This window comes from Nicotiana tabacum, chromosome 16 (assembly GCF_000715075.1).
Source record: "Nicotiana tabacum cultivar K326 chromosome 16, ASM71507v2, whole genome shotgun sequence".
In the NCBI taxonomy this organism is placed as follows: Eukaryota; Viridiplantae; Streptophyta; class Magnoliopsida; order Solanales; family Solanaceae; genus Nicotiana; species Nicotiana tabacum.
The window spans coordinates 158,674,547-158,696,267 of NC_134095.1; the positions used below are offsets into that span (position 1 = coordinate 158,674,547).

General features: G+C 36.4%; 2 protein-coding genes across 3 annotated transcripts; one reads left to right on the forward strand and one right to left on the reverse strand.

The window, feature by feature from the left end:
• Window positions 1–3,210: 3,210 nt before the first annotated feature.
• On the forward strand, window positions 3,211–14,848 carry LOC107760495 (ABC transporter B family member 20). 2 transcript variants are annotated; one of them, XR_001642410.2, is made up of 12 exons: window positions 3,211–4,012; window positions 8,246–8,300; window positions 8,387–8,562; window positions 8,644–8,844; window positions 9,525–9,784; window positions 9,871–10,181; window positions 10,273–10,493; window positions 10,583–10,923; window positions 11,125–11,918; window positions 12,313–12,554; window positions 12,943–14,247; window positions 14,341–14,848. XR_001642410.2 is itself a non-coding variant. In XM_016578548.2 (11 exons), exons 1-11 carry the CDS (start codon window positions 3,638–3,640, stop codon window positions 14,170–14,172), a joined length of 4,206 nt encoding a protein of 1,401 aa, XP_016434034.2. In that variant the 5' UTR covers window positions 3,211–3,637; the 3' UTR covers window positions 14,173–14,848. The 2 variants fall into 2 exon arrangements, 1 of the variants encoding a protein (XP_016434034.2); XM_016578548.2 differs by having other exon boundaries at window positions 12,943–14,848.
• A 1,431-nt stretch (window positions 14,849–16,279) lies between these two features.
• Window positions 16,280–19,088, reverse strand: LOC107760497 (cytochrome P450 89A2-like). Its single transcript, XM_016578552.2, has one exon. The coding sequence runs from the start codon at window positions 18,769–18,771 to the stop codon at window positions 17,203–17,205; it is 1,569 nt and encodes a 522-aa protein (XP_016434038.2). The 5' UTR covers window positions 18,772–19,088; the 3' UTR covers window positions 16,280–17,202.
• Window positions 19,089–21,721: the final 2,633 nt, after the last annotated feature.

The window sequence follows — 21,721 nt, forward strand, 5'->3', positions numbered from 1 at the left end:
TTCTATAAAAGAGCCCACCATTTATTATTTTGTAATCTTGCTTCGTTTCTCGATCATCTGATAGTGTATCATGTAGTTCATTATAAAAATGATAATTTTGTACCAAATTTATTTATGTTCAGGACTATGGCTTGCGATAATATAATGAATGTTATTGATAATGGTATTGTTGAGTATTTGTGATAGTTTTTAGAACTTGTGGGTATAAGTCATGTTTCATATTTTTCCAAAATAAATTTGAGAAATATGTTTTAAAAACTGATGCCCAAACACATTTTCATCTTCAAACCAAACTTCACCAAAATCAGATTTTTCAAAACAAATTTGGGAATCTATGGCCAAATGCTAGCGTACTGTCCATTCCAAAGTGAAATTTAGGTAGATTGAATCATAATGTCAAAATAGCACGGACTAGGCATTTTTCGGACTGGTAATAGAAAAATAGCCAGCGTTTGCGGAGTCATTGAAACACGGAAAGTTCTAGCATAATATGCGGGATTATGGAGCTCCTGCATATAAACTTCCAGCATATTGTGATGGAACTCCAACACATTATAAAATTCCAACATAATATGCTTAAAGCTCATATGTAAAAAAGTCGAACTCCAGCATATTATGCTAGAATATTTTCGGATTTTTAACAGTGTTTTTGGCTAAATTTCAATTACTTTTGAAACTATGGTTATTTTTCAATTACCAATTATAAATCGGGCTATTTTTGAATTTCACCCAATCATAATTCGCCATTGACTCAATCTGTTTTATTCCGTCGATTTACAACAACAACAAGTAGCACAGTGAAATTCCATAAGTGGGATTTGGGGAGGATAAAGTATGCGCAGACCTTACCCCTATTATATGACGGTAGAGTATCTATTTCCGAAAGGCCCTCCGTCGATTTGATATCTCTAATTAATAGCATAACAATTTAAGCTAGTTGCCAAGTTAAAGTGAATACTACATTTCTTGAGTGAATCCAAGACCAGTTTTCTCATGTTCGTTGGCCTAATGTTTGGACAATACAAACAACTCTCCGTTTATGATTCCCTTGGCTCCATGAAAATAAGAATATATATAAAGAAAAAGAGGAAAACTAAGTAGGCGCTTGGACATAAAAATTATAATTTTTGAAAAAAATTGATATTTAGAGTTAAGTTAAAAAATAATGTTTGGAATTTAAAATTCTTTCATGAAAAAATATTAAAGTTTTGTGAGTGGGGAATTAAATTTGAAATTTTTTTGGTTTTGAAGAACTCATTTTCAAAAATTTGCAAAATTTTATGGACAAATACATTTTTTTAAAAAAGATTTTTTTTTTAAATTATGGACAAACAGATAGAATCGTAATTTTTTTGATTATTTCTAAACTCGTTATGATTAGTGATAGAATTAGGAGTACTTGCAGTTCTTTGTTTGAGTAATTGATCAAATTGGCAAAAAATGGTAAGACGTTTAAAATTTTGTCGTGTAGTCCTTTGTTCATTTGGAATAAAGCATATATATCTGTATAAAGTTTCAAATAAGTGTGATCTGCCTGTTTAGGCGGCTTCAAGTTTTTCCCAGCCATCCCACCCCACCCCTTTATTTATTTATTTATTTATTTATTATATCTATAGATCCTTCTATTTGAGAGATGGATTCTTTTTTTCCAATTTACGTAATTAAAAAGAAAAACATCCCTTTCAATCTGGATACTTTCATCGATTGAAAGGTAATTTGGACATTTAACTAAACATTAGATGATAAGAGATTAAAAAATTGGATCGCCGAATTAATTTCATGTTTATTAGATTTTTTTGAACATTAAAGTAATACAACTATCATTATTACGTTAAAAGTAGCTAAATTTTATTTACTTTAACAATTAATAAGTCATGAAACTACTTTTACCGTATTAAATTAATTAAGCTTTATTTGCTATAATAATAAAGTCATAAAATTTTATCTACTAGTATAATTATTAAATAAAAAACAGATAGGGCATTCATTACTTTGACGGGAGAGCCATGGGAATCAATTTTGCATTTGCGCTGGACACAACAAAGCACATGAACCCCCCACCCCCACCCCCACCCCCACCCACTCACCCATCAGGGTGAATGTAGCATTGAGACTACGGGTTCAATTGTTTCCATAACTTTTGATGCGGAGTAAAAATTCATATGTAAAAAATTATTAAAATTACAAAAATAATAGATATGAACCTATAAATTTAAAAATATAATGGATTCAGTGCTAAAAACCTTAAATGTTGAACCCGAAGGATTTAGATCCTAGATCCGCCTTAGCCTCATCCCCACCCCACCCCCACCCCAACCCAAAACCAAAAGCAATCATGTATACGCATTCCACTTTGCACGTTCATTTGCCCCCACCCCCATCGGCCATCACCACAAAGAAAAGGGATTTATTAACTTTCTTTTCTACATAGCTAATAAGTGAAAAGGGGTTTAATTGAATAATAATGACTACAAGGTGATTAAGATTAAAAATCGCGATTTTGTGATTCAAGTGTAATTTGTTAAGCATCAATTATTCATCCAAGAAAGACTTAACAAAGTTTTTATAATAAGCAATACCTTTCTTTTGTTCGATGACGTTTGTGCCTGTTTGAAATATCGGAAACATCAAGTTATTCCCAAAATAAAGATCTTAAAAAAATATTTAACAATCTAATTCAAATATGAATAAGTGAAATTCAGATAACCTTAAAGTTTAGAAGAACCATAATTTACTATAAAAAATAACAAATCAATTACTAGTATTCTGGTATAAATACAATGAGTCGAAATAGAGTAAAATATTTAGAAGGTTTATAGAGCAATCTTGGCACTAACACACACACATATAAAAGTATTGGTAAGAATTTCACATTTATTTTTCATGTTTCAACAAGTCTCGTGCATGAAATAAAATATTGTAAAATTAAATAATTAAAAAAATACTTTTATGAGTCAGATTAATAACACGTTTGATCAAGCTTCTAAATTTACTTATTTGGAGAAATGTTATTCTTGTGTGGCTAATAAATTTGACATGCTTTTGCAAAATTTGGGAGAAAGAATTTGTGTTTGACCAAAGTTTCAAAGTATTTTTGGGCAAAACAACTTTTTAACTTTTGAAAAACAATTTCTGTTATCTAAAAAATATATTTGGCCAAACCCCTCAATTCTTTAAAATAAGCACTTTTTAATTATGAAGAAAAAGTGTATCACACATTTACAGCTCACGTTTAATAACTCATTTACCCAAATTCCGACATTTAAAACTAGAAAATAGCACGCAGACGCCACTTTTTCTTCCACGTTAAAACTCTGAAAACTCCGACGACCGTTGTCTCCTTTAACGTCGTCGTTTTCATCGCCCCTCATAAACAAAAAAAATAACGTTACAGCTCCACCAATCAACAAAACACAAAAACTCGAATTTTCTGTTCCCAGTCAACTCTTTCTCCGCCTTCTTTGACTAAGTCAAACCGGATTCAATATACCAAAAATATCTCTACCATAACTGTCCAATTTCGAGTTGAATTTTCAAATTTTTTAGATCTGATTTGAAAACCCTAAATTCAATGCTGATTTAGGGTTTTTAGAGTTAGGGGTTTTGTTGACGTACAGGCTGTACGGGGTAGCTGAACATGATGGTATCGAGAGGATTATTTGGGTGGTCCCCACCACACATACAACCGTTAACGCCGGTATCGGAAGTATCGGAACCGCCGGAATCTCCTTCTCCGTACGCGGACACCGGAGGCGATGCTATGCAGGTTGAGTTGGAGGAGGAGATGGATGCGGAGACGGAGGAAATGGAGCCGCCGCCTACAGCGGCTCCGTTTTCTATGCTCTTCGCCTGTGCCGACCGACTCGATTGGGTGCTTATGGTTGTTGGATCAGTTGCCGCTGCTGCACACGGCACTGCTTTGGTGGTTTATTTGCATTACTTTGCCAAAATTATTCAGTTGCTCAGTCACCGTTCTGAACCGGCTGATGAGCTATTCCACCGGTTCACTGAGGTACCTACTGCTGAATTTTGTATAACAAAAGCTATTTTTCTTATCTGTAATCAGAGGGGATCTGAGATTTGAACTTTATGGGTTCTGGATTCTAGTACAATGATCTCAAGTGCTAGTAAGTAGTAACTGGGTTCTAAAATTAATTTTTGTACTTATTTTAGTCAATTTTGTTAAGTTACTGGGTTCTGCTGAACCTATATGATGAAGCCTACGTCAGCCCCTTTTCTCAACAAATCTTTATTGGATAGATTTCATGAGGTACCTAGAGCTGAATTGTGCACTGACTATCGCTCTTTTTTATTCTGTTTTGAGATTTATGTGTCAGCTAGTGTTAGTAAAACTCACATTTACGGAGTATGGAAATGAAAGGCGTTCAAAATGAAAGCAAATGGGCATTGGATAGTTGCAGTTGCAGCCATAGAAATCTCTTAGTCTGTTGTACTTTTAGTAAAGTTTGCTTGTATGTTGACAATCGAGTGGGCTATTACTGATTTGTGATTGTTGTTTAGTGAAAGCGATGAAAGATTTGCTTTTCTGGATAAGACAGGATTCTTTTTTCTCAGAGTTATAGAGGGTTTCTGGTACAAAATCAATGTTAATAATTGAATAGAATACTGTTGCGTCTATGTCGTTTTATAGGATTAAGCGTGGACTAGCAATTGCATTTGCTTCTCCCATTGTTGTCAGTGCGTTAAGCAGCCATCAATAATTAATCATTGAGATGTAATCACAATATGCAAAATCTACTTTGGAAACGAGTCTACCAAGTATTTGTAGCTATTACATAAGGTTGGAATAAGACAATCCCTATTCTAATCAAGAAAGGAAATAACTAAACAAGGAAAGGAGATAATAAAAACAATGATAGGAAAGTCCATATTCTACAAGGAAAATAACATGGAAAGTATGATATATTAAGAAATGGAATCATCCTTTGGGAAACAACGCTGAGATGATTTATCCAGATGACTTTGAAATCCATGCTTTGGTGTGGTGCTATCTCATTTCTTAATCCAGCACAATGCACTGACCTGTATTCTTCAGTAATGTTCTCCTCAATTTGTTCCTAGCAATTCCCATGCCTCAAAACATAGTATTCTTGGCATGAATCGTCAAATGGCTCTCAACACACCTTCTAACCAACTATTGAAGATCATGCAACTCTTTAGTTACGGGATCTTACGCAATCGGCTACATGCTATATGGGATCGTATCACAAGTTGTGGTAGTAAATGATTATAATACAAGTACAAACATTGAGATAGAAGGATGTCTTAGCGAGTTAAAATTGAATCATGTGGGTGTATTGAATGATCTTATAGGACCATGCAGAAGAGATATTAGAAAAGGTTACCATATTGGGTTCGTGATTGATCTGGTGCGTGACAGCTTTTATAGTCGCCAGTAAAGAAGTCAGTCTATTGACTGCACTAACAACAACAACAACAAACCCAGTGTAATCCCACAAGTGGGGTCTGGAGAGGATAGTGTGTATACAGTCAATAGACTGCACTAACAACAACAACAACAAACCCAGTGTAATCCCACAAGTGGGGTCTGGAGAGGGTAGTGTGTATGTAGACCTTACCCCTATCTCCAAGAAGGCAATCTATTGACTGCACTTATCACCAAAAAAATAAATTAATTTAAAATAGATGTAGTCTATGCCTGCTTCACCAAGGTCTATAGTAATTGTTCGGATTTGACATGGTAACAAACATTAAATGTCATTTCATTAACAGATGTGCCCTATCAAAGCTGTGTAGAATAATTACGCTTATCGTAGAAATCATGTGGATATCAGTTGGGACATAAAATGGGAATCCCCGATAAAAGAATGAAATGCTATCCGTCAGAAGAAGGAAAAGATGGTATTGTATATTAGGATATAAAGATTTATCTCATGTTACTTATATACGCATCTCATTTAAGAAATATTCTGGGGCATCTTCCTTGGTCTGACACTTTTCCCTGATGTACGAATAATTCTCAAAATGCTATTAACTGACTTGAGAGGAATCTAAATTGGTCTCTATTGATATAAATGCAATTAATTCCTTAACCATTTTGTTTATAGGAATTAAGAAATATATTTCACTAATAGCACACCAAGCAGGTGTAAAAACTATTTGCGCTCAATGTTTGTGGCTCAACTAGAATAATCTATTTAGTCCAGAGGGAACATTTTATGCGCACCTTTGCTGTGTGGAGGCAACGAATAGCATTAGGACTAAAGCAGAAACATACAACCTGATATCTGTTCCACAAGCATTAAACAGGATGAACGGTTTCTATCATTGCTGGCCGAAAGCCCTGATTGTCTTGTACTTGTCTTCTTCCGCTGTCCAGTTAGGTGAATTTAAAAGCGCCATTGGTACAGCAAATGGTGGATGCCGTTCTTTTCTCTAGGCTTCTAAATTTTCCTGTGCTGTATTTATTGATGTGCATTGACGAAGATGCTGTCATGTTTGTTCTGAGTTAATCACATTAAAACTTTTTTGGTTGTTTTGATTTCATTTGTATTAGTTTGTGCGAAAGAAGTTTTTAAAATGAATCAGGTGGTGGCCGAGCTGGAATCGTTTGTGTAGGGAAACACATACCGTCAGACTAAGTACGAAATGAATCATTTATGATAGAGGTCTGATTAGGCAAGGATTTATCAGGAGTAAAATAAATGTGTCGATAAACAGAAAGTAAGTACTTAATCTATTAATCCGTATGACCTGTTTCAAGCTGAGAAAACTCAGAAAAGAGGTATAACTTCTGTGAGCTTCCTATCACCTATCCACAGAATGATCTCCTCATTATCTATAATGTGGACCACGATCATCTGATTGACATGAAATGAGAGGTCTTACATCCTTTTTCTTTAATGATTCAATCACGTCTGGAAACCCTAGTTAGGATGACTCACTGGCCAAATGAGTTGACCGTCCTTTATTTGCCAATTGCAATCACCAATTATCCAGAATCCATTTATGTGCTTTCTGCTTGTGTATTAAATGTTTCTTCTGTCACTATAGTATTTATACATCTTTATGCAAGGATGTTCATGAAGGTACTATCAGTTCTGAAAAATAAATGGTGCCTTTGCAAGTGACATCTATATCTCTGACTTATCCAAAAAAAGTGACATCTGAATCTGTGTCCTATAAGTGCACAAGCTTGGGAAACGAGAAGTTTGGTAAAGGGAGAGGTACTGTTTTTGGTGAACTAGATATTTTTGGAGAGAGGTTGGACCTTGTGGTCTGTGAAGTGTTGCTTTCACTGAACTATGTAAAACCAAATAACACACCGTGGATTTTAACCACATCGACTAGGGAGATGCTCTCTGTCCAAAAGAACGGCATGGTTCGAAGTACAAGGGTCAAATCATCTAATTCTTGAGCAAAGTAACATACACATCTTGTACATATTCTTTGACCTTAACTTGGTGTTTATTAATCAATTTTTTTTTTTGACTTACTAAAAAGGATCTGATTTTTTATATGAATTGCTCAAGTTTTTTGATTTTTTTAAAATTTACATATTTGGAAACTATAAAAAGTGCTAGATATCACTATTTCTGTTGTTAAAAATAGGTAAAATTATTGTGAATAAACTGTTCTCTAAGAAAAGACAATTCGATTATCCATGTAGTAATAATAGTGACAAATAATTTAGGAGAGGGACCAACAATATAAGGAAAACATCAACAGTTTTAAAGATTGACTAACATGATGATGTTTTGCATTAATGGTTTACGTTTTAATGTATTAGCAATCGATGCGTGTCCACAAGTTCCAAGGCAATCTTTTCGAGATTTTTCTTTGAACCAATTCTGTCCATTAGTTTCTATTGCATGTAATTTAACAGAATTTGTTGCCCAAAATTTTTAAAGGTCCTGAAATGTTAGTCCTAGTGTTGCAAAACTGGTATGTTTCTTTGGTGTAGTTGGTTCTCGCTGACTTGTCATATAGGGCTTGGTTCCTTGGTTTTTGGTACCCGACCATCAAATGGAAAATGAGAAAGAAGATGGAGAGACAAGAAGTGTCTCTAATACTCTTCTACCCAAAAGCCCCCAAAAATGGATGGTAGAAGAGAGAGTGAAAATTTGTCGTATTTGCAAGCCACACTGGACGATGATAGTTACTTTAATTTTTTTTCTTGGTCTTTGTTATACTTGTTTGCAATGTTTAACCAAATAGTTTTTTAACAGTTCAAGTTATCTAACAAAGGTCATATTTTTCACAGCTTGCCTTGACTATCCTTTATATTGCTGGAGGTGTTTTTGTTGCTGGTTGGATTGGTAAGCTAAAATTTCTCTAGATATATTATTGTCTATCTAAAGTTTCTCTTGTGTCCATCATTTGTTCTAATTAATCTATGTGATAGAGGTATCATGTTGGATTCTTACTGGGGAACGGCAGACTGCAGTGATCAGATCAAGATATGTTCAAGTGTTACTTAATCAAGATATGAGTTTCTTTGATACCTATGGAAACAATGGGGACATTGTTAGCCAAGTTTTGAGTGATGTGCTACTCATCCAATCCGCTCTTAGTGAAAAGGTACGTCAGCTTTCTTTTACTTTTTTTGCTTTGCTTCGACAATGACTTCTCCTCATCCTTATCTTAACTGTGCTATGACAGGTTGGGAACTATATTCATAACATGGCTACTTTTTTCAGTGGTCTGGTTATTGGATTTGTCAACTGCTGGCAAATTGCGCTCATAACTTTAGCTACTGGCCCTTTCATTGTTGCAGCTGGAGGAATCTCAAACATATTTCTTCATAGACTTGCAGAGAACATTCAGGATGCATATGCTGAAGCAGCAAATATAGCTGAACAGGTTTCGTTTTCTCCAAAGGAGCCTTTTTTATTAAATAGGGTCTCAATGGAATAAAACCAAAAATAAAATGGTGATTGAGTTGGAAATGGATGTAGTTGTTGGTCTTTCCAAAGTTTGGTTTTACTATTAATTCTTCTTTAGTTTTGTTTAATATTTAGTTACCTCAAAGATAAATATTATGAGGCTTTAGTGATTGAGTATAGAGATACCATATCATCAAGATGGGATGTAGAAATATGCTCGTTGGAGTTTTACTAGTTTAAGGTCTGTAATGAGCTGTTTGTTGAGCTCAATTGAGGGCACGTCTCGATTCGTGCATCACACACATGGTGCATCTCGGCCTTTCTGTGGCTTAGGCACGGATGAATCTGAGCCGTTAGATGCACAGTGGAGAACAGTTGTCTTCACCCACTCACTCCAGAAGCTTCGGTCACGTGATGGATGTGCGTGTGTATTTCATGTAGTTGTATAGTTTGTTGAGCTGATTCCAGTCAGAACAAGACACGTGTCCCTAGGAAGTTATTTTTTCTAGTATAGATACACAATGTGCAGATATTCTCAATACAATTTTACATTTTTCCTTCCAAAATTTGCTTTCTTTTGAATTCTACAAAATACTACATTTGTGAATTTAAATGTCTATGGAGAGTTTCCTTCAACTTCCCTTTCGCGCAATGCAGGCAGTTTTGTATATTAGGACACTGTATGCATTCACAAATGAAACTTTGGCCAAGTATTCATATGCAACCTCGCTACAAGCTACACTGAGGTATGGTATATTAATAAGTCTTGTGCAAGGACTTGGACTTGGCTTCACATACGGGCTTGCTATTTGTTCCTGTGCCTTGCAACTATGGGTTGGAAGATTCCTGGTCACACATGGAAAAGCTCATGGCGGTGAAATTATTACAGCTCTTTTTGCTGTAATTTTAAGTGGCCTGTGAGTATCTCTTTCACACATCTTACCCTCCTCCCTCATTTGTTGTACTAAAGTTATGCAATTCACCAATGCTTCTATTCATACAGTGGGCTGAATCAAGCAGCGACAAACTTCTACTCTTTTGAGCAAGGGAGAATTGCAGCTTATAGGCTTTTTGAGATGATAAGCCGTTCGTCCTCCATTGCTAATAATGAAGGAAGCACCCTTGCTTCTGTACAAGGAAACATTGAATTCCGAAATGTATATTTCAGCTACCTCTCTCGCCCTGAAATTCCTATCTTGAGTGGATTTTATCTCACTGTACCTGCTAAAAAGACTGTAGCCCTTGTTGGCAGAAATGGTTCCGGAAAAAGTAGTATTATACCACTTATGGAGCGATTTTACGATCCTACATTAGGTAATATTACCATTTAAGTTCTTTTCTGCAAGTTGCAATTCCTTGAGGCAGGCCAAAAAATTCGATGATCTTTACTGATAATTACTTGCAGGTGAAGTTCTGTTAGATGGGGAAAATATTAAAAATCTGAAGCTGGATTGGCTCAGAAGCCGAATCGGCTTAGTCACCCAGGAACCTGCCTTGCTGAGTCTAAGCATCAGAGATAACATTGCTTATGGACGAGATGCTTCTTTAGATCAAATTGAAGAAGCTGCTAAAATAGCACATGCTCATACGTTTATTAGCTCACTGGAGAGAGGCTATGAAACCCAGGTATTTCTCAGTTGTCACTGTATTTTCATATGTTCAACTTTTTGGCCTTCTTCTGATATTTTTTTTTTCCTGCTTCATAATTCTTTTAGGTGGGCAGGGCTGGTCTAGCTTTGACAGAAGAGCAAAAAATTAAACTCTCTGTTGCTAGGGCTGTTCTTTCAAATCCTTCTATCCTTCTTCTTGATGAGGTAACTGGTGGACTTGATTTTGAAGCTGAAAGATCTGTTCAAGGAGCGCTGGATCTCCTCATGTTGGGCAGATCAACTATAATAATAGCAAGGCGACTTAGTCTTATCAGGAATGCTGATTACATTGCCGTGATGGAGGAAGGCCAATTAGTAGAAATGGGAACGCATGATGAACTGATAGCATTAGGTGGCCTCTATGCGGAGCTCCTTAAATGCGAAGAAGCAGCAAAACTCCCTCGCAGGTGCAATACATGAGTCGACTGAGCAGTTAGATGATTATTTTGTTATAAATGTTTGTTATGCCTATAGGGCATTGCATTGAAGGTTCTTTTGATAATATACAAGCCCCCCTTTTTTTCCTCAATAATATTTCTTGGTAGTTTGTTTTCTGGTTTTAGATTATTGCACATACTTACTTACATGCCTTTGCTACTATCATTCAGGATGCCAATGAGAAACCACAAGGAGACTGCAGTGTTCCAAGTTGAAAAAGATTCTTCAGCTAGTCATAGCTTCCAAGAACCTTCTTCACCCAAGATGATGAAATCACCATCTCTTCAAAGGGTTTCTGGTGCCCATGCTTTTTGGGCAGCAGATGTTACATTTAGCTCTCAAGAATCTCCCCACAACCGTAGCCCGCCACCGGAGCAAATGGTTGAGAATGGTATGGCCTTGGATTCTGCTGACAAAGAACCATCAATAAGAAGGCAGGATAGCTTTGAAATGAGACTGCCCGAGCTTCCTAAGATTGATGTTCAATCTGCAAATAGGAAAATGTCCAACAATTCTGATCCCGAATCACCTGTGTCACCACTGTTGACATCTGATCCCAAAAATGAGCGTTCTCACTCACAAACCTTTAGTCGTCCAAACAGTGAATTTGATGACTTTCCTATTACATCCAAAGAAGCAAAGGATACAGAGAGTCGAGAACCGCCATCCTTCTGGAGACTTGTTGAGCTTAGCCTTGCAGAATGGCTTTATGCTCTACTAGGGAGCACGGGTGCTGCAATATTTGGTTCCTTTAATCCCCTTCTGGCCTACGTCATTTCACTGATTGTAACAGCGTATTACAGAACAGACGAAAGGCATCACTTGCGTCGAGATGTTGACAGGTGGTGCCTCATCATAGCCTGTATGGGTGTAGTGACTGTTTTTGCCAATTTTCTGCAGCACTTCTATTTTGGTATAATGGGAGAGAAAATGACTGAGCGAGTTCGTAGAATGATGTTTTCTGGTAAGGAGTGATTTCAATTAGTAACTGTTCCTTTCCTAGTCTGTTTTGTTTCTTTTGCACAGTGTAAATACATGTTCTATAATTTTTTTTTTGATGACCGAGAAATCCATCTGGGGCCGATCCTTTGGACCAATCGCAGCCTTCGAAACTCTGTGGATAATGGGCCCACCCCTCTACCCTTCTCCACTTAAATACCAGGCTTTGCTTTGCATGGTGTGGGGGCTTGAACCTGTGACCTAAGACACAAATCCACCACCCTTTGCCACTTAAATACATGTTCTATAAGTTTTATTACTTGATAAAAATTAAGTGCAAGTACATGTTCTGATAGTGATCATAATTAGTGGTCTCATGAATGCTGATGCTTTTTTCTGCTGTTCTCATTCTTCAACAGCAATGCTTCGCAATGAAGTTGGGTGGTTTGATGAGGAGGAGAATAGTGCTGATAATCTATCTATGCGCTTGGCAAATGATGCTACATTTGTCCGTGCTGCTTTCAGCAATCGGCTGTCCATATTCATACAAGATACTGCAGCTGTTATTGTGGCTGTTCTTATTGGGATGCTACTTCAGTGGCGGTTGGCACTTGTGGCATTAGCTACTCTTCCTGTTCTTACTGTGTCTGCTGTTGCGCAGGTTTGTTTCGGATGTAGAGTGTCACAACTTAGTCACTTACTCGTACAAAGCAGAAAACATCATATTTCATATTTTTATAGCAATCTTATCTTAAAACATCCTGATTGACTTCCCTGGATCTGTGACACTACTCGCGGGGATGCGACTAATCTATTTTGGAGAAACCAGATTGTCCCTTTGTCATCTTCTTTCCTATCTCCATAAAAACAATAAAAATGGTATTATAAAATTCCGATCCTGCAAAAAGCTAGTTGAAAAAGCAGAATCTAGTTAATGGCATTCAATTTTTCGATTTATCATCTTTTCGTGTTCTAGTGTTTAAGCACTAATCAATACTCATAGTCCTTGCTTATCCGGCCTCTCATATGGATCTGAACTTAATATGCAGAAATTGTGGCTTGCTGGGTTGTCAAAGGGTATTCAGGAGATGCATAGGAAGGCATCGTTAGTCCTCGAGGATGCAGTTAGAAATATCTATACAGTTGTAGCATTCTGTGCTGGTAATAAGGTAATGGAGCTCTACAGGTTTCAACTGCAGAAGATATTTAAGAAAAGCTTCCTCCATGGTGTGGCAATTGGTTTTGGTTTTGGCTTTTCGCAGTTTCTTCTTTTTGGTTGCAATGCTCTTCTATTATGGTATACTGCACTCTCTGTAAAGAATAACCACGTGAATGTAACTACAGCACTCAAGGAGTACATGGTGTTCTCCTTTGCAACTTTCGCACTTGTTGAGCCTTTTGGCTTGGCTCCATATATTCTCAAAAGAAGAAAATCTCTGAAATCAGTGTTCGAGATAATCGATAGAGCACCAAAGATTGATCCAGATGACAATTCAGCCTTAAAACCTCCAAATGTCTACGGAAGCATTGAGTTGAAAAACGTTGACTTCTCATATCCATCTCGTCCAGAAGTCCTGGTATTGAGCAATTTCACTCTCAAAGTCAACGGAGGGCAAACTGTAGCCGTGGTAGGTGTTTCTGGCTCGGGAAAGAGCACGATTATATCTCTGATAGAGAGGTTTTATGACCCTGTAGCTGGTCAGGTTTTACTTGATGGCCGCGATTTAAAGTCATACAACTTGAGATGGTTGAGGAACCATTTAGGTCTTGTTCAGCAGGAACCAATTATCTTCTCAACCACCATTAGGGAAAATATAATCTACGCAAGGCACAATGCTAGTGAAGCTGAGATGAAAGAAGCAGCTAGAATAGCAAATGCTCATCATTTCATAAGCAGTTTGCCTCATGGTTATGACACACATGTTGGGATGAGGGGGGTAGATCTGACTCCTGGACAGAAGCAAAGAATTGCAATAGCTCGTGTTGTTTTGAAGAATGCACCTATTCTATTGTTGGATGAAGCCAGCTCCTCCATTGAATCTGAGTCTAGTCGAGTGATACAGGAGGCTCTTGATACTCTGATCATGGGGAACAAGACAACCATTTTAATTGCCCACCGAGCTGCCATGATGAGGCATGTTGACAACATAGTTGTACTTAATGGAGGGAAGATTGTTGAGGAAGGTACCCATGATACGTTGATGGCAAAAAATGGTTTGTATGTCCGCCTGATGCAACCTCACTTTGGGAAGGGATTGCGACAGCATAGACTTGTTTAAATGATGCGACTGAAGATACTATCCATCTTCCATGAAGCTGGGAGTAGTAGCAGAGTCCAATCTCCAAATCCTTGTGTAAGATGCTCTGCTTCAACTTGGAAAGATCAAACCAAGAAAGAATGACGAGGATTTCTAATAACATTGTTTGCCATTATCACCTTTGTGCAGTGAAATTTCGGAGGTAATTAGACTGATGCATTATTCAAATTGGTATTGACGATGGGCGTTTGTAGCATTTTCTTAGCCCAGGAGGGTAGGATGTCAGGACTAGAACCATATTCTTTTTGGAGGCAGGGTTCGGTAGATCAGGATTATGCTCCGTCTCCCGATGTTGGTATATTGATTTGTTAATTATAGAGTGGAATGAGTAGCCATAGCTTTGATCAGGTGGAGGTTACATCAATCTTCTGTATTCTTTTCTTTTGGGGTTGTGTTCTGTGTGCTGTAGTCTTCATTTTTCCCTATCGAAACTACCCTCTTTTCTGCTGTATATTTTTCTTACATGGAAGCTATAGAAAGCCGGGAAAGAATTGCAAAGGAATATAATGTAACATTTTGTATATATAGAGTAGAGATGATTTATGATTTCTGCTTCATTTTCTGCCTGTATAAATGCTTACCAATTTGGTTCTCAAGTACTTCGGAGTATATGGCTGGATTAGTTACTGTTGATGCACATAGGTGTTTGAGAGTTTCTTTTGTCTTTGATTTTCTTATCATCTTGCCTTGCTGATTTTATTGTTTGTTTTATTGCTTCCTTTTGTCGAGGGTTTATCTGAAACCACCTTTCTACCTTCAAAAGGTAAGGGTAAGATCTGCGTATACATTACTCTCCTCATATTTCACTTGTAGGATTTTATTGGGTTTGTTGTTATTGTTGCATGAGGTGTTAAAGAAAATCACTGAGAGGAAAAGTGAATGAGTTTTAACTTTTATATACTGACGTTGCATGTAATTTTTATATTATCAGGGTTGCATGTAATTTTTGTTAGTAAGGTTGGTGAACTTGTTACACTTGATAAAGGGTTTAACTTCTAGATAGCAAGTTATTTAAAAGCCAAATAAACTGGTAATTGTTGATAGCAAGCTCAGATTGGCAACTACATAAATGATGTAAGCGATTTGTGTTCTCATATTTGGTAAAACCATACAGATGGTGGAAAGATTACACAGTAAGTTTGTATAAGAAATCCAAAGCAGAGAGTTCAAATTCTATTCAATGGTGGTTCAAGTCGGGAAATTGGTCACTAATGCTTGCATTAGGGTGGGTTGTTTATATCATACTTCTTGGGGTGCGACCCTTTTTCGAACCTTGTGTGAATGCGAGATCTTTGTCTTTTTTACACTATTTAAATCACTAGAAAGGCTAATTACAAATAACTAGTTCTCACAGAAAATATGTATTTTATACTCGATAAAATCACATTGATAGTATAAAATTATTTATACTATTTTTGTATGTAAATTAAATTTAAAGTAAAACGATAAAGAGCATGTCAGGAAATCCAATCCCCTCCATGTACATCCTAGTCTTACTTTTTTCATTCCCACAATACCCAACAAATATTTTTCTCTCCATGTACATAATAGTCGTACAATATATATGGTGCAGAATATTGAAGACATTTGAGCAACTCACATTACTTACTCTAATAATGGAAAGTTGGTTGTTCATTATTTTCACTTTCTGTATCTCATATTTCTCTTTAATATTCATTAGCAGCCATTATTGAACTGCAAGCAATGGACTATGGCTCCACATGGCAGCTTCTTCGTCGATTCCAACAACCGGCCCTGGGGTACTAGGTAACTGTTTAATTGTGCGATCATATCATCTAAAAGTTTATGGTGTTACAGAGAGCTAGCACAATTTTAATTAGTTAGGATGACGATAAGATTTGAACCCTGCTATTATACCATGTTACTTAATCTTGTGACCCCTCTCGATCTTATATAAGAGGTTATAAATTTGTTAGCTAGAGAAAATATAATTTTAATTACTTAATTTTATTATATTTCTACAGATATCCTCATTCAAATGCTCCTTCTAGCTCATTCTGATTCTGCCACTGAAGTTATGTTACTTGTTCATTTTAGGTATGCCATCTTCTGTCTTGTTGTCCTGATGTGCTTCGGGGTAAAAATTGATGAGGGTCAAATTAGAGAAATTAAACATGTACAACATCGAACACTTATTGGTTATCGTCGATTCAAAATACTTGAGATTTTCCCAAGATTAGGCAAAATAATATTTAGAAATCTATGGAAAGAGCTAAGTCCAATTTCTTTTGCCACATAGAGTGACGGAAGAAGTTGAATTTAACGGCTATAAAATACTACAATTAATTTCTTGGTGGGAGAAATGGGTTTGGACCCAATAATCCCATGAAATTTAAGCCAAAGAGATTTTTGGTGGATGGAGATAGTGAAGAGTAGTTTGATGATGCCATTTGGTGTTGGGAGGAGAATATGTGCAGTAATTTGTAGCTAATTTGAGTTGGCATTTCGAATGGAAACTTCTGGATGGAGACGACGTCGATCTAAATGAAAAATTAGATTTCACTGTTACGATGAAGAATCCACTGAGAGCTCGCATCTGTCCTAGATAAGTGCAAATCTTTGGATTGAACAATGAAATAACTATACTGCAACTTGTGGTTCAATGACAAAATGGCTATCTTTGCTTTGATTTGGTTAATTGTTCTGTTTTTCCGGAATGTCATGAAATTTATAAAAACTAAATTCTCCTTGTATCAGCATGATGCTTACTCAAATAACAGATATTGTCAATTCTGAACTACTTTAGCACAAAATTAATAGGGATTTTTTACACTGCTAGCCACAAAATGACAGATAAGAATTTCTATATAGTTGAAGTCAATATATATGACTTTAGTACAGTGTGATTTATAGGAAAATATACATAGGTGATACAACAAGACATTCAACTATTACTGACTTTGTTATAATGTTGCCAATCAAGTTTCAAAAGAAAAGATAAACATATATAATTACTTATATAGCAAACAATCAGTTCAGCCTGGGACTAATGCAAGCTCGTAGTGGATTCTTCATGGTAAAGGTGAAATCTAACTCCTCAGTTAAATCAACGTCGTGTCCCTCCACAGGCTTCCATTCGAAATGCCAAACTAGATTAGCCACAAAGTACTCCAAGTGGAGCAGAGCAAAATCATAGCCCGGACATATTCTCCTCCCCACACCGAATGGCATCATCTTGATCTCTCTACTTCTTGTAATATCAAGCGGTTCGCCATTTCTATCAGTATTCAAGAATCTCTCCGGCTTAAATTTCATTGGATCTTCCCACACCTTTGGGTCTAAACCCATTTCTCTGACCATGAAATAGATTATAGAATTCTTTGGTATGACGTAGCCGCTCAGTTCCATTTCCTCTCCCACCCTATGTGGCAGCAAAAAGTGAGATGGCGGGTGCCTCCTAAGACCTTCTAATATCACTGCTTTTAAATATGACATTTTCTGTAAATTCTCCTCTTTTATCAACTTATTGTTATTTTCTCCCGTTGATTCTAGTGCTCCTACAATTTTACATATTTCTTTATATAGCTTTTCTTGAATGGAAGGGTACTTGACCAAATAGGCCATAATCCATTGCAAGGAGGTGGACATTGTATCGCTGGCTGCACCAAGGAACTCACCGCAGAGACTGACCATCTCTTCATAAGTGAGCTTCCTCTTTTCCTCTGGCAATTCTAAATTTAGCAATGTATCCACATAAGCTACCTTCTGCTCTTCTTTTTTATGAACTCCATCCTTAGCTTTTTCTTCTATGTATTTTACTCGAGCTTGTATTAGAGGTATGAGCATGCTATCTACCTCTTTTCGTAATGCAGTTAGCTCTTTCCAACGATTTCTAAAAATTATTTTTCCAATTCTTGGAAAAATGTTAAGTATTTTAAATTGGATCGTAGCTAAAAGTGCTCGATGTTGTAAATCTGTGATCTGCTTGATTTGAGCCTCGTCCAGCTTGTCCCCGAAGGACATGAAAACAAGAAGAGAATAGATGGCATGCTTAATATGATCAAGTACCATCACTTCCGCAGCACAATTAGATTTTTCAAGTAGCCTATGAATGAGGACACTTAGCGCCCAAGCTCGGGGTTTGGACTGGGACTTAACAAGAGAGGGATGGAGCATTTCCAATCTGAGGTTTCGACGGAGGAGCCGCCACGTGGGGCCACATGAGGCGGTGTTTATGGTTCGGTCATGGCTGCTTAAAACATGATTAGTCGGTAAAGCAATTGGACGGTCGGAGCAAAGAGCACCTTGTTGAATTAAAGCTTGGTAGGCTAAAGAATGACTGCTAATGAATATGGAAAACGAAGTACCTATTCTGAGTGTAATTATAGGACCATATTTTGACTTTAATTTCTGAAGCATAAGTTCAATATCAGCTAAGGTTTTATTTCTCAGCAATGGTAAGCTTCCAATTATTGGAAAAGTAAAGGGTCCAGGTGGGAGTTTCTTCTTGCTTTTGGAATTGGAGAAGAAAATATTAAAGAGAAATATGAGGTGGAAAGAGATACATAGAGTGATGATAATGACCAACCAGCTATCCATTTAGTCTAGTTGTGCCCTTTCTATGTTGATTCTACCTACATTTTGATTTGCAACATCTATATATAGTTGCAGTGGCAGAGCCAAGTTTTAATTGAAGACCTTTCAGTGCCCTTTCGTTTGGTCCCTTGAGTATCTTCTCCGCACTTATAGGTAAGCATGCATGTCATGTAGATAAGATTATAAAAGAAGAAATGGGAAGGATTATGCTATTATACGCTATTATTTTAATCCGAAAGTCAATCATTCCCTGCTTTGATACGAAGGTATGGGGGAGATCAAAAGATAAAGAGCATGTTACGAAATCATGTCCCTTATACGATGCCTGAATTCCTTGTAAATTATTTCACTATTAAAGTATAAAGAAAGTGAAACGATTCAGCATGGAGTGCGATTAAATGAAGTGTGACAGTATTTCAATCGATCCAAGACTACAGCTGTCATTATCTCTTTTTTTTAATTGCACCAAAAGATACTATATTAGTTAATGATGTTTCAGTTAGTGATTAAAGTACAACAAGATACCGTAAAAATAGCACGGACTAGCTAGTTTTTGGACCGATAATTGAAAAATAGCCGGCGTTTGCAAAGTTATTGAAAAATAACCACTATTTTGCTGCAACACGGAAAGTTCCAACATAATATACTAGAGATTGGTGCACCTGTGCCTGAACTCCAGCATATTATGCTTGACTGGAACTCCAGTATATTAGGCTGGAATTAGAGGTGTACAAAGGAAACCAACAAACCGCACCAACCCGATAATCCGAGTCAAACCGAGAAAAAAAATCCGACTACGGTTTGCTTTGATTTGGTTTGATGTTGGAGAAAAAAACCCGACCATAATTGGTTTGGTTTGGTTTGGTTTTAACTAAAGAAAGTCAAACCGAAACCAAACCAACCCGACATTACATATGTAGAAATTTTAGATATATTTAATATATAAATATATTTATTGTGATGTAATTTATAAATATTTCTTAAAAAATTTCATAAATTTATCTTTTAAGGTATTATTTTAAGGTTGGACTTAGAACTTTCGATAATTCAGCTGTATTGGTGAGCCCCTTTCCTCTCGGGGCCCTGCGTGGCTCATGCCGCTTTTCTTCCCGGAGTCTTATTTTGGTATTTGTGTAAGGTATGGCCGGAGCCTTGTTGCCGGCATTTCCATATTATTCTTCAGTTGTATTTAGAGGCTCCATAGACAGGTTTTGGGTAGTGTCAGGTATTGGGTTTAAATTGGAAATTTTGATGTTTGGAAATAAGGTATAAAACTTGTAATATCTTCAATATTGTGAACGAAGTTGTTAATTAATTATTTTCAAAGTTTGAAATAATGGAGTATATCTCCTCTTTATTCAAGGATGACTTTGGGTAGAATGAAATCTAGCAGACTTGCTCAATTGGGTTTACTCGGTTGAGCGCCGGTCGCGCTCCTCGCCAATAAGTTTTATAACCATTAATATTAGTAAATTAAATAACGCTAGCAAAAGCCCAAACCAAAATCAAATCAATACTAATGATAACAAAAGACATTCAATTCAATAGTCAATATTACGAACGAGAATGTATTAAATATCTATTTTTTATTTTGCAATAATTTAGATAAAAATGTATAACCTATTTTTATCTTTTCTTTAGCGTTTAGTTATGTAATTAATACTCCCATATTAGTCTACTTACTTTAGCATGACTTAGTACTTTTAGATTATGATTATTTTTATTATGGATTTTTAATTAGCAATATTTATGTCACATAATTTTATTGTCTTTATTGTTGAATATTTTAGGATAATGCCATGAAACATCTCATATTTTATATTATTTACTTGAAAAATACTTTATATAGTTGTATCTTACTAGAATTAAAGAAATATTTTGAGCACAAGTTATATATTTTGTTCTACGAAGATTTTATCGGGAAAAAACCCGAAAACCCGAAAAAACCCGAGATTGAAAAACTCGAGTTTTATTGGTTTGGTCTTTAGATTTAATAACCCGACACAATTGGTTTGGTTTGATAATTGTAAAATTAAAACCAACTCGACCTATGTACACCCCTAGCTGGAATATTTTTCAGATTTTGAACAGTATTTTCTTTCAGATTTATCTTTACATAAAAAGTGGCTAATTTCGATTACTTTTAAAATTGTGGCTATTTTTCAGTTATCACTTGTAAATTTAGTTTCACCCTAGATACCTCAACATATTATTCAGAATAAATATTTCTAAGGAGTGTCATGTGATACATTTGGTCACTACTCACTCGGTATTCACACAAAATCTACTCTTCCTAACTTCAAGGTTTTTTTTCTTAATAAATCGACTAACTTGATTAATTCATATTTGCGTGTCTTATGTAGGATATATATTCATTTAAAGAGGTAGCGCTCTTCCAACTTGAAAAAGACATCTCATTACCACACCCCTTGATGGTCGTTTCTTCAAGCTATTGATTATTTTTGTTTTTCGCTTCATGTCCGTACTCACATTGAGCCCCGATTAAATGTAATCTCATCGGAAATTCTTTCATTGAGGGTAAAGCATCCTCCAAAAAAAGAGACTTCATGCTCGCCCGACTAATAAGGAAAAACACCGGAACATTTCACTAAAGCGCTCCCCAACAAAAGAGATTCCATACTCGCCGGACTAATAAGGAATAGCACCGAAACATTTCACTAAAGCGCTCCCCAACAAAGGAGATTCCATATTCGCCCCGACTAATAAGGAATAGCACCGAAACATTTTACTAAAGCGCTCCCCAACAAAGGGGACTCCATACTCATCCGACTAATAAGGAATAGCACCGAAATATTTCACTAAAACGCTCCTAACAAAAGGGATTCCATACTCGCCCGACTAATAAGGAATAGCACCGAAACATTTCACTAAAACGCTCCCTAATAAAAGGGACTCCATACTCACCCGACTAATAAGGAATAGCACCGCTACA

Excerpts from the sequence above, each read along its gene's own strand:
- LOC107760497 (XM_016578552.2), bottom strand. The coding sequence starts at position 18,771 with ATGGATAGCTGGTTGGTCATTATCATCACTCTATGTATCTCTTTCCAC.
- LOC107760495 (XM_016578548.2), top strand. The coding sequence starts at position 3,638 with ATGATGGTATCGAGAGGATTATTTGGGTGGTCCCCACCACACATACAA. Across the intron at positions 4,013-8,245 it reads TATTCCACCGGTTCACTGAG|CTTGCCTTGACTATCCTTTA; the intron begins GTACCTACTGCT and ends TATTTTTCACAG. Across the intron at positions 10,924-11,124 it reads GCAGCAAAACTCCCTCGCAG|GATGCCAATGAGAAACCACA; the intron begins GTGCAATACATG and ends ACTATCATTCAG.